This window comes from Microtus oregoni, unplaced genomic scaffold (genome assembly GCF_018167655.1).
Source record: "Microtus oregoni isolate MIOR12 unplaced genomic scaffold, Mior012 000004F_ref0000308, whole genome shotgun sequence".
NCBI classification, from domain to species: domain Eukaryota; kingdom Metazoa; phylum Chordata; class Mammalia; order Rodentia; family Cricetidae; genus Microtus; species Microtus oregoni.
The window spans coordinates 25,425,144-25,442,762 of NW_024543063.1; the positions used below are offsets into that span (position 1 = coordinate 25,425,144).

General features: G+C 41.8%; 2 protein-coding genes across 2 annotated transcripts in view; one reads left to right on the forward strand and one right to left on the reverse strand.

Annotated features, from left to right (window-relative positions):
• The window catches only part of Ccny (cyclin Y), a 92,817-nt gene extending 88,280 nt beyond the window's left edge, over positions 1-4,537 (reverse strand). The window contains exon 1 of the mRNA XM_041649822.1: positions 4,076-4,537. Coding sequence (XP_041505756.1) covers positions 4,076-4,229 — 154 coding nt within the window. The 5' untranslated portion in view covers positions 4,230-4,537. The remainder of the gene's footprint in view (positions 1-4,075) is intronic.
• A 307-nt stretch (positions 4,538-4,844) lies between these two features.
• Positions 4,845-14,992, forward strand: LOC121447391 (zinc finger protein 431-like; the record flags this gene model as incomplete). Its single annotated transcript, XM_041650592.1, has 5 exons — positions 4,845-4,904; positions 5,151-5,213; positions 13,150-13,276; positions 13,474-13,534; positions 14,629-14,992. Coding segments are annotated over exons 2-5 (615 nt in total), but the record flags the coding sequence as incomplete, so codon positions are not given.
• Positions 14,993-17,619: the final 2,627 nt, after the last annotated feature.

A 17,619-nucleotide genomic window follows, 5' to 3' on the forward strand; every position in this document is an offset into this window, starting at 1 on the left:
CTCGGCCTCCCTCCATGGACTGGATGTGGAAGCCAAATGAACCCTTTCCTTCCTAAGCTGCTTTGGGTTTTGGTGTTTCATCACAGCACTAGCAACCCCAGTTAAGACACTGCCCTAGTGCTAAACAGCTGATTGCAAACACTGTATTTCCATTTCCTTACTATAGTCCATAATATTCAACGTGGCTCTCTGAAATGTCAGTCTTTCTTTTTTGGATTTTCGAGACAGGGTTTCTCCGTACCTTTTTGGTTCCTGTCCTGGAACTAGCTCTTGTAGACCAGGCTGGCCTCGAACTCACAGAGATTCGCCTGCCTCTGCCTCCCGAGTGCTGGGATTAAAGGTGTGCACCACCACCACCCGCCTTTTTTTCTCTTTTTATGGGTTCTTTCTGCTCTCGTTTAAAACAGAAAACCTCTACCAAATATTGGTGTACACCATATAGGAAAAATACTTCTGCAAACAGAATTCAAGAACATATCAAAAATATCATTTATGATTTTAAAAACGATTTGTGCAATGCATCACACAAACTAGTTCATAGGCAGAAAGCACATGATTATCTTAATAGGTGAAGAAAAGGCTTTCAACAAGATACCCTTCATAATTCAAGTGTTGGAGAAACTAGGAATACAAAGAATGTATCAACATAATAAAAGGCACATATAACAAACCTATACTTAACATCATACTAATGGGAAATTGAAAGCATTTCCAATAAAATAAGACAAAGATGTCCCATCTCCACTCTTACTCAACATTACGTCTTTAGTTTTATGTAGGACAATATGATGAAAGGAAAATAAAAAAGATAGAAGCAGGGAAAAAAGTCAGAGTAACCTTATTTACGGATAATATAATCTATACATAAGAGACCCTAAAGACCACCAGAAAACTATTAGAGCAAAGAGACAGGATACAAAATCAATATACAAAAATTAGTACTTTCCTAGATACCAATAATGAACACGTTGAGAAAGAAATCAGAAAAATAATCCCATTCACAATTACATCAAAAACAAACCAAAGCCTTGTAATAAAGCTATCCAAGGAAGTAAAAAACTTCTACAGTGAAAACTTTAAAATGCTAAAGAAATAAATCAAAGATATTATAAGATGGAAAACCATTCCATGCTCATAATATGAACAATATATATTATGAAAATAGCTATACTATCAAAAACAATCTACACAATAGATGCAATTCTCATCAAAATTTTGACACCATTCTTCTTTACAAATGGTGGGGGAAGTGGGGGCTGAAAACTCACAGAGAAACACCAAAGACCAATCCGTAAAGCAATCCTGAGCAAAAGAAGAATGCTGGAAGTTATCACACCTGATTTCAAGTTGCACTACAACAGAGACATGGTAATAAAGACATCACTGGCACACACTTTTGATCCAAACACTCAAGGATAGAGGCAGCTAGATCTCTGAGTTTGAGGCCAGCCTAATCTACTTAACTAGTTCCAGCCCAGCCAGAGCTACAAAGTTAAGACTCTATCTCAAAAAGAAAACAAAAAGCATCATAATAATAGTACTAGAGCAGAGACAAATCAATGGCAGCACAGGAGACCCAGTTATAAACCCAGACAGCCACAGGATTTTTTACAAAATCAGAAAAAAAGCACATTTGAGCAAATAGCCTCCTCAACAAATACTGTTGGCCAAACTAGAATAAAACTTGAACAGTGTCTCTCACCATATACAAAAACCAACTCTAAACAGATCAAAGACCTTAATGTAAGACCTGAAGCCCTAAAACTAATAAGGACAAAGCAGAAGAAACATTTAAGGTACCAGCATAGGTAAATATTACTAAACTCCAGGCTCTCAAGAAATAGTACCAACAATGATAAATGAGTTTTCATGAATCTATGCACACTCAAGAAAATAACTGCATGAAGAGACAGCTTACAGAATAGGAGAAATCTTTACCACTATGCACCTGACAGAGGGTTAAAATCTAGAATACACAAAGAACTCAAAAACCCGATCACCAGTGTGATCAAAAAATTAAACTACCTAATCACAGACTGGCAACAAATGTATGGACCCCAGAATGACAGAGCACATCTTTAATTCCAACATTTAGAGCAGAAGCAGGTGGATCTCTGTAAGAGCAACCAAGTCCAGTCTGATATACACACCAAGTTCCACATAGAGAGATCTTGCCTCATAGGTAATTAAACGAATAAGTGAACATTTAAATGATATAAAATATCTAACATCACTAGTCATGAAGAAACACAAATTAAACACTACAGTGAGATTTTTTATCTCACTTCATTTAGAATGGTATTTTTAAAACAAAAAAGTAACAAATGCTGATGAGAATGAAGACAAAAGGGACACCCTTATACAGTCCTGGTGAGACCGGAAACGAGTCCAGAACGTGTTAAAAAGCTAAAATATTCCTCATGACTCAGCTATACCACTCTCCCTTATGGGTCCCAGATTTAATGGATATATAAAATGCTGTATGTGAAATGGTATGAAAGCAGAAGCAAAGCTGTTTGGGAATAAAGGGGAGGTATGAGAAATGTGAGGGCAGTGAAAGATGGAGGATAAACTCAAAGTACATTACATACTTGCATGAAAAAGGCCTAAAGGAATCCTGTAGACTTAGCTATTAAAGTCTTCCATGTGTTTTTACTTGTCAATCATGTACAGGACTGGCACCAGCCTTCTACAATGAACTCATCCATTTCTTCACTCCTTCCTTTAAAACACAGTTTTACATTCTTCCACGTGTCTTAATATGTGTAAATGTTAGTCATCTAAAGAGAAGATCAAGCTAATGGACACACATAGAGCACTAGAGAGATGTCTCTGATTAAGACTGCTTCTTGTTCATCCAGAAAATCTGAGATAGGTTCCCAGCACCTAAGTTCACAACCACCTGTAACTCCACATCAAGGAGATACGACATCTTCCTCTGATCTCAAATGACGACACACACATACACATAAAAATAAATCTTAAATAACACTAGAAAAATCATGTAGTACCAGAATTTATTATAAACTGTATGAGTATCCTTATGATACTCATTTAATAAAGCTGCCATCCTAACACCAAATAGCAAAATTCTTTTCTTTAGCATTTAAATGTAGCTTTTCACATTACAAGGCAAACTCCACTCTTCAAAGAGGACAAGAATAAATCAATACCAGTTGTTAGTTCATTCTTGTAAGAAAGATTTCAGGTGAGTTTAACTAGATAAACACTGTGAGGATATTGGTTTTAAAAAAGGTACAATGATATATTTCCAAATTCTAATTTTTTGAGTTGGGAATCACATAAACTGTATTTATGCCCCAAGCACAAACTACTTAGAGCTTGATGATGAAACACAGTACTCAGAAGGCTACTGCAAAATCAGTTAAGATAAAACATTACTAGGTGTAGTAATGACTCCTTTAACTTTTTTCAAATATACATACTTTTTCAAAATACACAATCCAAGTCACCCAGATGAATCTGAAATTCATATGACTGTAATTCTAGCCCATGCAAAAACTAGATCACTTAACCCACAGCTACCTGGTAATAATTTTTTAAAAAAACATTCTGAGGTGAACCTTTTACCTCAGCCCTGCAACCATTTCCATACAGTATTTATGTGTGTGTGGGGGGGGGGCTGTATGTACACTTACCATACATATGTATACATTTGTGTATCTACAGTCACAAGTATACTCCCTTGGGCCTGGATTAGTTTTCGAGGGAACAGGGGTGGAATAGAACGCAGGCCAACTCCAGGTAAAGACTTCCAGGTAAAACTGTCACCAGTGTGACAATTCCCTTCCTCTCGGAAAGGACAAATATCACCGTCACCCCAAACGTAACGACTCTGGCAACATTCCAAAAGCACCCGGCCTGAGGCCTCCCCTGTCACCTCCTGGCAGGCAGCACATGCATACAGACGCGCCCCTGTACACGCATGCCACACGCCTGGAGGCCTTTGGCTAGCAAAGTTTCCACGCTCCCTGTGGACCTAGTAGCCCCGGGCAGCGGATCCGCAAGACTCCAAGCCGCGCTCGGGAGGGGAGGGAGAGGCGGCGCCGCTCACCGTCGATGTTTTCCCTGTCGCTGATGTGCTGCAGGTTGCAGCCCGTGTCTTCACGGCTGAGGTCCGTGTCGGGCCGGTAGGACTCCAGCCGCGAGTGCGCATTCCTCCTGAGCTTGGGGCTGGACGACACGCAGCACGAGGTTGTGTTCCCCATCGTCGAGCGCCCGGCAGGTAGCCCCGGGGCGCGGGCGCGGTCGCGGTCGCGGGCGCAAAGGCAGGCCGCCCGCGCCCCGCGGAGGACGGAAGCCGCGCCGGCCCCGGGTCAGCAGCGACGGCGGCGGCGGGGCCTCGCCATGGGCGGCGACGACAAGCGGGCGGCTACCGCTGCTACGGCCTCAGCCCCTGGTTCGCGGCGGAGAAGCCTGAGTCCGCGACTGCGGCCCAGGGCAGAGCTCAGCCCGCCGCTGCCATGGCGGGCGGCGCCGCGCAGGCCGCCTCCCACAGCGCTCTCGTTCGGCGCCCGGCTCGCAGCCGCGACTCCGGCAAGCGGTTCCGGTTCACGCCGAGGACACGCGAGCACGCGCGGAATAGACGAGGAGGGCGGCCGGAGCGGGAGCGCCCCCAGCGGCCAGAGGCGAAATGCGGCGCGCAAGCCGACGTTTGCGTGGCCCCGCCCCACGCCCGCCCGCGTCCGTCCAGCTCCGCCCATGCGCGCGGCCCCGCCTCACGCCCGCCCGCGTCCGTCAGGCCCCGCCCCCTAGGCGCGGCCCCGCCTCTCCCCTCTGCTCTGGAAGAAGATTTTCGTCGCCGGAAGATGAGCACTGGCGGGCGCCGCCAAGACCGCAGCGCTGCTTTCCGCTCCTCCCCTTCCAAGTCGTCCCGGCAGGAGGTAGTTAGTGGCGCCACGAGGGGGCGCCCACCGCAGGGAGCCTTAGCACAGCCTCTTGTCTGAGGAAGGCTGGTGATTTCAGAGTGTCGCTGATACTGGAATCAGCTCCGGGTTGAGCTGGGAGCGCACCCTGTTCTGTCAGGCTCGAGGAGCACTTGAGAATAAGCCTGGGAACAGAGGCTAACGAATCGGGACGAATTAGCTGCAGTGTTCCGCGTTTTGGATTACACTTGTTTTATGTTTCAGATGCGTGGATTTTGTGCTTGGGTTGGCGCCGTGAACCAAGATAAATGTTGGAAAGAATTTAAGGTGAGGAGAACAACATTCTCAATCCTTTTTTAGTGAAGGGGAGCTGGGGCTCTTTTAACGTCCCCTACCCCACATAAACCAGGCGTGTGACTCATGTCTGTAATCGCAGCAGGGCAGAGAAGACTGGATAATCAGGAGTTCAAGATCTTAGTGAAGGAGTCAACGGAGGGAGGAATATGCATGGTCATCCAGGTACTAACAGGAGAAACGAGGAAACTGATGCTCACCTAGCGTTAGCAATCTAGACCCGTCTTCTTAAAGGCTTTATATTGTTCACACCTACTCTTTTTTAAGCCTGTGCAGTTCATCCACCGCATGGGAGTGTTCATACATTGCTGCTGTATAAGGCGTGGGGAGGCTCCATGCTCTGAGCTGTAATAATAATGTCATTTGTTGGAATGAGTGGCAAAATGTCTTGGGAAATGAATGGCTGCAGAGTGGTGGTGTTGATCAGATGAGAGAGGAAATATTAAAGGGAAGTTCTAGAGAATTGCAGCCCTAGGGAGGGTGGGTAGATAGCACCAAGACAAAATAATGTTCTTTATTAAGGCTGTACTGACTTTCCCCGTGTGAAATGTAAATGGATTGTACTATCTTTTCTTTCAAAGGATTAAATGAGACAAAAGGAGTTCCATCTTTAAAGAGATTTGTGAGGATGCCATCTGGCAAAAATCCCTCTCCCTGTTAGCATTTTTTTTTTTTAAGTATGTGCTCCAGGTTGTATTCTGTTCCCCAAAGCTTCACATTGCTTATCAGCTGCACTGCTTTAAGTTAGCCAGTCTTATACGCATGGGAAACCAGGCTCTGACTTCTCAAAGTAGGGCCCGAGACCCCTTTGTGTTAGGAATGAAAACCTACTAGCACATCCACTTCACTTACCACTATAAACCATTTTGCAGAAGTTAAAACTTTTGTATTGCCCCATTTTCTTGTGACTCCCGGACCTGCTTCTAACAACGGGAATGTTGGGACATACGTGCAAGTCAGCAAGGGTACGCATTGAGACTTTCTGGGCTAATGTGTAAGGAGGCTGAAAAGTACATCTTATGTTCAAACAGCTTTGTAATGTGGGGCGCTGTGTGAGAGTGTGTGCATGGCATATCCACTCAGACATAGTGAATACCGATTTAATCATAACGTTCATAGTCATATTGATCTTACGTGGGAAGGTCACGAGAGAAGGAGAAAAGCACCCAGGAAACAGCATAGTCTGCACATGAATCATTAGAAGAACTTTGGAGTGCAGGAGAACATTGGGATTTCAGGTCATTGAAATTACCCATGCTCACCAAATGATAGTCACGTGTCTTGACATTTATTGTATGCAAGACCCATTTATCCATGGGTGCTGATCTGATCTTTAAAGGCCCAAGGATCCTTTTTCATTCTAAGTTGGCATTCTCATATGCCAAAGATTCAATTATTGTATGTCTAGCTTCTGGCGCAGTTACCCCTATTCGCACAGCCTTAGTTAATCTTTGTAAAAATTCACTAAAAGGTTCTCTCTGGCCCTGTTTAACCCTAAGGTATGATTAAACTCTTTCCTAGTTCCTGAATCCTGTCCCAAGCATTTAAAGCTGCTGTGCCACATAGGGACGAGGTGTATTATATGATTATATTATATCATAAAGAGCCTGATCCTGACGACCAGAGTAAAGTCCCTCGCCCAGAATTTGATTCAGGGAAATCTCAAGTCCTTTTGCTTTTCTTTTTTTATTGTTGTTGCTCTAAAGTTTTTGCCTTTTCCCTAAAACAGCACCTCCAGAGCAACTGCGGTCCACTGTCTAGGACTGCTAAGATAACTGAGTCCAGAACTTGTGGCCTTGCTTTGCTACTGGAAGCCCACATTTTGACCATTTCTCTAACAAAGGACGAATGTAGTCCGTAAGCTACAATTGCTTGTTTAATTTCCTTTAGATCAGTCATATGTATGGATTCTCGTGTATATTCTTTGACTAACTTGGGGCATTTTGTGCCAGATGCTCTTTCTGATGCTATTATCGGAAAGGCAGGCAGAACTCTGGGTAAGGTATCCTGGAGGATTTTACACACTGATGAGGCTAAATTTTGCCTTTGTACCTTTTGTCCCTGGTCATCAAATTTGATAAATTCCTCAATCTTTTCAAATCTATTCACCACTGCCTTTGTAAAAGTTTGGATCTTCCGTCCAGTGTTCTGTTCTAATGCCCTCATTGAGGATTCCAAGGTGTGAAATCTGTCCAGTAGAAATAATGTCTCATCCTTGGACATAATTTTTATAGAATGCATATTACCTTCCTGGAGAGACGTTCTATCAGTCAATCATAATCCTTTAGAGAGTCCAATTAATACATTCAAGAGTACGAATTCTCTCAGACAATGTCTCAACATTATCCTTCTCCGTAGTAGTGATTTTCTCTTTTAGAAGAGTGGTATCAGTCTCAAGGACTTTACCATTTCTAAAAGTGCCTCATTCTTGGCGCTATTATCAAACCATATTTTTAAGGAAAGAATATGGAAGACAAAACTAATCCCCAGAATCAGGTACAGTGGTGTAGGAGGGAAATCATGTAAGTCTTGCAAAACTTCATGCATGATATAAGTAAAAAGTCTATTGAAACCCTGTATGGTTGAATTGTTCATAATTTTGCCCTTTTAAATTATAAATTTATGATTTATATTTTGAGTATTAAATCTTACCTGTGGTTTAGTTAGCTGGATTAGGTACAATAACCATTACCTGCCAGTAGGTGTCGCTGCACACTTGCAGTTGTGTGGCTGGCTTGAATCTGGCGCTAAATTCTGAAATATGCTCAAATTAAAAACAATTAGTTAGTGCGAATCACAGACTGTGTGCTCCGCGGAGGTCCCTGACTGGTCAGCGACCACACAAGCACTATAATAGCAAAAGCAGACAAGTTGTTTGAAACAGCGAACAGCTGGCTCAGACCAGCGAAGGCTGGGTCTCCAGGGCATCTCGACTGCTGAGCCCACCTAAAGCCGAACCTGATCTGCTCACTGGCAGCCCCGGGCCACAGCTGCTCTAGGACCAGGAAGGAGACGCAGAGCGGTCGCATGCGCGGAGGGAAGCTCTGGGCGCTAGCTCCTCGACCTTTTTTCCCTTGGCCTCTGCAAGTGCAGAAAAAGCTGGGTTTGCTGCGGGCACTCAGGGGCCCTGGGAAAGCCCGTGTCCTGTCTGAATTTCCGTGGTGTGCGACCGCGGGACTAGTGGCCACTGCTCTTGCACCATCATTCACACACCGCAGCCTGCAAGAAAGCGCTTCCAGCGGGACTGGGCCGCCCGCGCCCACACATCAGGACCGGGATTTTTATATCCAGCACGTTGGGCACCGCCTGTACAAGTTATGTAGATATGGAAATAACCACAGTAGCTTAAAGTTAGACAGATATATTTTATTTATTATTAGGGGAAAACTCACGCCACAGGAATGGAAGATCCAGGCTCTGCACACAGAGAGCGCACCTGGGTGGTACACAGGTTTTTATCTCCTGGTCCCAGAAAGCCAGACCTAAACTAGGTTCCATCTCTTAAAGATTATTGGTTAACAAGGCTTTCCCCATCAGTGTAAGTCTCTCATCTGCCTAAGTGTCTAGACTTGCAGTCTCCTGTCTGTATTTAAATTGTTCAAAGTGCATGACCCTAAAAGAAACTTAAAGATGATAGTATATGCAAAATGCAAATTCTTTCTAGGCTGCCTACTCTTTGAGGATTAAACAGAGAGAGAGAGAGAGAGAGAGAGAGAGAGAGAGAGAGATGAATGCTCTCATAAAGAGTATTATTATTATTATTATTAATCTCCTAAATGTGGGTAGTGATTTCTCCCTGGGAAGACATAGTAATTCTAGAGCATCTGCATTTCCAGCCTCTTAGGACGGTGTTTCTGAGACAAGCTCTTTTCTTTTGACTCAGGTGGCCTTGATTTGAGACTATTGTTCTTCAGGGCATGACCTTGCTGTTCTCTATATTACACCTGCAACATTTGTAAATTGAATGACTGTACCACCTCAGAGATTTAAAATTATTCACTGAGTCGTGTGGTCGACTGTCCATTGCAGTTACAGGAAAAGGATTTGCATGTGGAACATGGCTTCTGCCTCCAGACCAGAATAGCAGGAATAGTTTATGGTGTACATCACAGAAGTGAAGCAGGGTAGGCAATCCTGCTGCTGGAGTCACCATTATGAAAAAAGGACCTCATTGTGGAAGGAGGAGTTCAGTTGTAATTTCCCAGCATGTATTAATTCATGTCAGGTGGTTCAAGTCAGACCGGATTGGTGGGTGTACAATGTGAGAAAGTTATCTTGAAGCCACGAATAACTGAATTTGCAATTAGGAAACTTTACTGACCAGTCCTCCTTCACACATTTACATCAAATTAGATGTTTGCGAATCAGGAAATTGTTGTTACTCTGTGAGTCAGGTTAGAGATATTAGCTGCCAACATGTGCATATATTCAAAATCAATCAATCTCTTATCAATGGCCTTCCCTCTACTAGAGAAGAACCTACTCTTTTTCAAAGTCAATATAGTTAATTTTTTAAATCTTAAAAGTACGTTATTTTTATCTTTTTAAAAAGTCACTTATTGTTATCATGTTTTAATATTTTCTTTATGTTCATTAGTGCTCTCGTCTCTATTTCTGTTCTCCAATGTTTCTTGATTATTAATAATTTCATTCCTTTTTTTCTCAAGCACTATTTTCATGTGTTTAGAGCAATATCTTCTGTAGCCCAGCTTGCCTGGAGCTATGAAGTTGAGAATTGCATTGCTCACCTAATCCTGCCTCTGCTGCCCAGTGCTAGGAAGACAGTCCGACAACTCCTCACAGGCTGAGCCTTGACTGGTCTAAAGAGAACAGTGAATGACTGTCCTCCAATCTCTCTGACTTTTCCTGGGGAGCTACAAATGAAGAATGACCTGTGCAAAAATTGTGTTCACTCACCAACTTTGAATCTGATGTAGGCACTGCACAGAGAGGGAATGGCAGGAAAGAGGGCGAGAGCTTTGACCCTTTGGCAGTAACTGATGTTAGCAATGCGGAGTCAGGTAATCGATTTTAGATGCTCCAGAAATGTCCTGAGTGGCCATTTCTTCAGCTCCACAGACCTGGGCAATCAAGAATCTGGATAAAGGACTGACCTTACCATGTAACCAAATTACTGGAGTTACATTAGTTCAACCAAAATAGAAGATCTTTATAAAAAGTTGTGGGCCTGCCTTACAGGAGTGTTATTTTTGAGGTTCAAGATGCACAGGTTGACAGAAAGGTGACAGTAGTCCTTGGTGTGCTCTCATTCAAATCCCTAGTCTCTGGAGCTTATGGCCCTAAAGCCTGTTCCAACTTTTCAAAATAATTATTTGACATGAAATCTACATCATATGCGGAGTCTCTTTCTTGCCTCCAAGTCCTAGCATGGCTTCTCATTGTTATCTAACCCGTGGCCTCTTTTTTGCTTTAACAACACTCACTGATTAAATGTGACCTGTTTGGCTGCTGAACTTCAAAACTAAGAAGCAAAGGGTTGACTGCACTGGGCATTGAGTGTGTAAGGGAATGTATGCCCAAAGGACCCTGTGCCCTGGACAAGGAACAGGAAGTGCTCTGGGAGCATAGAAGAATGTGTACTAAAATTCCAACTTTCCAGACTATGACCCTGACTGCTGGGTTGAAAGGGCAGAGCTGGCAAGGCCTGTGCTGCCTGAGTCACTTGATCTCTACTGTTTATTATATGCTGAGGTCCAGCTGGAATAGAATGAAATGAAATTCGTTTTTCCTTCATGCAACTGCTTATTATATTATCAGGCTCAGCTGGGGGGCCCTAAATAATGAGGGACTCTGGCAAGCCATAGGAACAGATGTACTAGCTTGCAGGTTCTTTTCAGAATCCTTTGCTTCAGCCGTAGGGAGTTGTAAGGAAGACCAAAGCCATGCCATGGTGAGAATGGGGTGCTCAGGCAGGTCAGTTGTGCTGTCATTTCTGCTGGGACTTGAATGGACCATGAGCCAGACTGTGGTTTTGTTAGTCCTTGTGATGACCTGCATGGGATTTCCTGGGGAAGGGAAGGCTCTGCAACCTTGACCTGGAGGATATGATGCTTATAATATCCACTGTCCAGTGTGCCCATACAGGCATTGTTGTGGTGCATGGTGGGAAAATGGATTTGAAAAAGATGGTCTGGTTTTTAGAGGTTCTGAATATTGCATTCCACTTTGAGGTTTGTGTTATGTTATTAAAAATTTACAAAGTTGTAGAAAGAGGAGATGTGGATCGTTTTTCAGAAATACTTTATTAGAATGCTTTTAACTTTCTGCTACCACCAGTCAGCATGGTGTGACTCATTGATTCAGTTTAGTTCCTATAAATCATATAAAAGATACAGTAGAAGCAATTGCTATTCATTGCTGGGCTGGTTTGCCACCCTTTTGTCTGTGTAGCGCTGGCTGTCCTGAAAGCAACTCTGTTCAAGAGATTTGCCTGTAACTCAGAGATCCCCTTGACTCTGGCTTTCAAATTGCTGATATTAAAAGTGGGCCTGAGTTCTCAGTAGTCCTCATTGTACTGCACGTACTGGCTTTAGGGGAGCCTAGGCAGTTTGGATGCTCACCTTACTAGACCTGGATGGAGGTGGGTGATCCTTGGACTTCCCACAGGTCAGGGAACCCTGATTGCTCTTCGAGCTGATGAGGGAGGGGGACTTGATCAGGGGAGGGGGAGGGAATTGGGAGGCGGTGGCGGGGAGGAGGCAGAAATCTTTAATAAATAAATAAATAAAAAAATAAAATAAAATAAAAGTGGGCTTGTATTCCTGGCCTTATTCTTTTTATTTCATTGTATGTTGGAGCTTGAATGTAGGTATCTGTCCACGTCAATCATGTTCTTCTGAACATCGCTCATATCTTGAATTTTCAAATTTGGCAGAAGGTATCATTTTGTTTCTCAAGGTGGTGTGTATTCATAACATTAATATTGCCTCAGCCTTCTGAGTCATTGGACTGCAAGCGTATCACCTTCTTCCTCCCTGATGAATATGTTTTGAAATGGTTAATGAATATAAATATTTTACCTCTATGTATGGATATGCACCATGTGGGTACCTCCTCAGTGGTCAAAAGATGGTCTCAGAAACTCTGAACTTGAAATAATAGATAGTTGTGATCCTCTAAATAAGTACTGTCCATTGAGGCCACCTCAAGGTCACCAAGAGCTCTCTACTACTGATCCATTTCTTCTTCCCTATGTTGACCATTTATGATCAACATTTAAATTACTCATGTTTCACCTGTCCCTTCGTAACTATTTAAACTCACAGTGCCATTTAGTAAATTCTTATTGATATTACACTTTAAATTGGGGCATTTCAGGTTTCTGGAAAATAAATACAGAACTCTTTGTAGAAACATCAGTAAAAATGTCTGAGTTTTTTTTCTATCTTTTGTTTCTTTGACTGATTTTTTCATGAGAGACAGGATCTTAGTATGTATTTCTGGCTGTACATGAACTGACTGCATAGCCTAAGCTGAAATTCAACTGTGAGGCAGATATCCATGCCTCTGACTTCTGAGTGCAGGGGTTAAACGTGTGAGCCTATACATACAGCTAAGCTAGCCATCTCATTTGTGTTTTTGATAGTTTGCAAGTTTTATACAATTTCTCAAATGTGTACTGTCAATCTGTTCACTTTTCTCTCTCTGTTTTTAATAGGGATTTCTCTTGCAATGTGATATTCCATTTACAGGGTACAGTTATGACAGAGTTGAACCTCCTATTCTGTTTCCTTCCAAAAAATATTTGGTATTATATTATAATGTCTGTGTCATGGGATAAGTGTGGGTACCACCAGAGTCTTATGACTATACAGTCAGAGAAGTCTACGTTTACCATGTTGTTAGTATCATGTTAGTACCCTGTTGTACACATGTATGGACATTTCAGAATGCAGTGACCTATGATGATGTGCATGTTGACTTCACTTGGGAAGAGTGGAAGTTGCTGGATCCTTCACAAAGGAATCTCTACAAAGAGGTGATGCTGGAGACCTACAGGAACCTCATTACTATAGGTAAGACTAAATCTTCCTTCAAGGTTTTAAATAACGGGACAGCTTTTCCTCATTTTTTGAGCTCTTCTACAATCTGATTGGGAAAGAAGAGTGAGGTAAGTAAATCGGGTATGTTTCTAAGGTTTACTGAAGGTAGTAATTTGAATTGTGTACAGTTTTCAATAATATACCATATATTTTCTGGTACTATTTTTTAGGATACAGTTGGGAAGACCATAATATTGAAGAACGTTGTCAAAGTTTCAGAATTCATGGAAGGTAATTATCATGTGCAACCTGGCACAAATGTGTCTCTGAAGAAATTGTAATGCCTTCTAGATGTCTTAAACAAAAGCAAGTATAAAAAAGCACAAGTTCATGTGCATTGATGATTATTAAATTATCACAAAACCATACTTCTTAGTTATAGATAGGTGAATTTCATTTGCAAGGCACTCACAAGACAAGAAAGAAAATGCCTTAACAGGTTTCACCCTTTGAATCCCAGCTCCATGAGAGCTATGCTATAGAACTGCCAATCTATTAAGTTTCTTACCACCCATATTTAGAAAGGTATATATGTTGAAGATGTGATAAGCACATCTCCAAAACTTTCTAATAAGCAAATGGTGCATAGTTAAGCTAGTGTTACCCATATGCTTGCTGTGACTGTACTAAATTTAGTTATGGGTCAGTTAGAGTCAAGAGTCAAGGGGCAGTCATTGCTGAGAACTTAATACCTATACTACATGTCTATGAGGAATAGAAATTCAGACTATGCTATTCAATGTGTAAATCTTCTATTTGTTATTCATTCATTACTTGGTACATCATATATTATTCTATATACAAGTCACATTACCATAGGGATATTAGCAGACATAACATACCACATATGAATGCCTGAATTTTTCCAGGTCTCTTCAAATATGTAAAAAACCTCATAAAGAAAAAAGATTGTGGGCCGGGTGGTGGTGGCGCACGCCTTTAATCCCAGCACTCGGGAGGCAAAGGCAGGCGGATCTCTGGGAGTTCGAGGCCAGCCTGGTCTACAAGAGCTAGTTCCGGGACAGGCACCAAAGCTACAGAGAAATCCTGTCTCCAAACCCCCCCCCCAAAAAAAAGAAAGAAAGAAAAAAGATTCTGTAAATGTGATCCAAGTAATAGAGGTTCCTACTATCAGATGTCTCTTCAGCAATGCAAAACAACCCCTAAAAAGGGGAGCAACATGAATACAAACACAGTAACAAAACCATAAGAACTTAATTCTTTTCACAATTGAACTAAATCATGAAATTAATTCATACACATATAAAGATTGAACAGTGTATTAAATGTGGTAAAGCTTTTACATGTGCCAATTATCTTTGCAGCCACAAAAGAAGCCATACTGGAGAGAAACCCTATGAATGTAATCAATGTGGTAAAGGCTTTGCACATCACCGTAATCTTCAAATGCATAGAAGAACACATACTGGAGAGAAACCCTATGAATGCAATCAATGTGGTAAAGCCTTTACACAACACAGTCATCTTCAAAGACATAAAAGAATACATACTGGAGAAAAACCTTATGAATGTAATCAATGTGGTAAAGCCTTTGCAGTACATGGTAATCTTCAAACACATAAAAGAACACATACTGGAGAAAAGCCCTATGAATGTAATCACTGTGGTAAAGCTTTTACACAATGCAGTTCTCTTCAAATGCATAAAAGAACACATACTGGAGAGAAACCTTATGAATGTAATCAGTGTGGCAAAGCCTTTGAACAATGCAGTTATCTTCAAATACATAAAAGAATACATACTGGAGAGAAACCTTATGAATGTGATCTGTGTGGTAAAGCCTTTGCACATCATGCCAGTCTTCAGATGCATCTTAAAGTTACACATACTGTAGAGAAACAATATGAATGTAATCCATGTGGTAAAGCCTTTGCACGACATGGTAGTCTTCAAATACAGAAAAGAACTCATATGGAAGACAAATCCTATGAATGTGATCAATGTGGTAAAACCTTTGCACATCACAGTTCTCTTCAAATACATAAAAGAACACATACTGGAGAGAAACCTTATGAATGTAATCAGTGTGGTAAAGCTTTTACACAACGTGGTCATCTTCAAGGGCATAAAAAATCACATACTGGAGAGAAACCATATGAGTGCAATCAATGTGGTAAAGCCTTTGCACATTACAGAAATTTTCAAATACACAAAAGAACACATACTGGAGAGAAACCCTATGAATGTAATCAATGTGGTAAAACCTTTACACGATGTAGTGGTCTTCAAATACATAAAAGAACACATACTGGAGAAAAACCTTATGAATGTAATCAATGTGGTAAAGCCTTTACATGCCATTCCAGTCTTCAAGTGCATTTTAAAGGAATACATACTGGAGAGAAACCTTATGAATGTAATCTATGTGGGAAAGCCTTTGCCTATCACAATTATTTTAAAATTCATAAAAGAACACATACTGGAGAGAAACCCTTTGTATGCAATCAGTGTGGTAAAGCCTTTGCACAACAGAGTCATCTCCAGCGCCATGAAAGAACACATACTGGGGGTGTGAGTTTAGGACCTTTTAGGAACTAGGCCTGAGCCAGGACCTCTGCCAGTCTGGGTGTAAGTGAACATGGATCCTCCGAGGGTATAGGCAGGAATCAGAAATCTCGGCAGGACCAGGCATGAGTCTGTGACCCCACGGAGAGTATGCCTGAGCCAGGACGTTTATGCGTTAGGGCATTGGTCTGGGACATCAAAGGAAATAGTTAGAAACCTGGAACCTCTGCAGGTCCAATTGTGAGTCTGGGACCTCTGAGGAAGTAAGCAGGTCCTCTGCAGGTTTAGGCACACCCGAGCCTGGGACCTCTGAAGCAGTAGGCCAGAACCAGAAACCTTTCCAGGTCCAACTCCAAACCAGGGACTTCTGCAGGAGAGAAGCCAGACCAGGATTTACAGATACAGGTCAAAGCAGACAACCTAGACCAAAGTTGCCCTGAGGCAAGGAACTCCATCTTGGGCCACAAATTCCACAGTAGTGGGATTGAATGAGACACCTAGGACAGAGAGGGCCTGAGAAAACAAGCTCTACCAGTAGCAGAAGCCAGGAGGAAATTGAGTCCTAGGAGCCAACCCAGTCCCAGAACACTGGCAGATCAGAACTGAGCAAGAGACCAAATCCAGAATCAATGAGCTCTACCAGAATAGGTCCAACTCCAAGCCAGGGACTTCTGCAGGAGGGGATCCAGACCAGGATTTAAAGAAACACATCAAAGCCAACAACCTAGGCCAAAGTAGGCCTGAGACAGCAAACTCTAAGGGAGCAGAGCAAAGCACAGGAGCTCTGAGCTATCTCCAAGAACAGGAGTAACCAATGCGATAACTAAAACTGTGACCCTGACTGTACCATGAGGAACAACCATCTGAGCTTTGGATTCACTGGCACCTAGAAGATTATTCAACAGAACATCAGGCAGCTCCAGCCACACCAATTAAAGGAAAAGATGAGTAGAAAAGGTAAGATCACATGCTACACCACAAAAAGCAAAACAATACCAGTAAACCTAAAGACCTCATAACAGCAAAACCTGAGCAAGCAAATATGGATGAACCAGAAGAAAATGACCTAAAAAAATAACTTCAAGAGAATATTTGAAACTCTTAAAGAAGAAATGAGAAATCTCTTAAAGAAATGGAGGAAAAGACAAACAAAAAATTGTAAGATAATGCAGCAAATCACTTAAAGAAAACCAAGAAAAAGAAATTAAACATATAAAAGAAACTTTCCAGAAGTTGAAAACTAAAATAGAAACAATTAAAAAAAACCCACAAGCTGAAGGTATTATAAAAACAGAAACCATGAGAAAAAGATCAGGAACCACAAACAAAACCATGAACAGCAGAATACAAGAAATGGAAGAGAGAATCTCCAACGCTGAAGATACAATAGAGGAAATAGAATCATCAGTTAAATAAAACATTAAATCTAACAAAAGCTTAACCCAAAATATCCAGGAAATATGAAAGGAAATATGACACCATGAAAGGGCCAAATCTTAGAATAATAGGTATACAAGAAGGAGAAGTTCAACTCAAAGGCACAGAAAATTTATTTAACAAAATCATAGAAGAAAACTTTCCCTACCTAAAGAAAGATATGCCTATGAAGATACAAGAAGCTTACATAACACAAAATAGACTGTATCTTGCCACATAATGATCAAAACACTAAACATACAGAGTAAAGAAAGAATATTAAGAGCTGCAAAGGTAAAAGGCCAAGTAACATATAAAGATAGACCTATCAGAATTATACATGACTTCTCATTGGAGACAATGAAAGCCAGAAG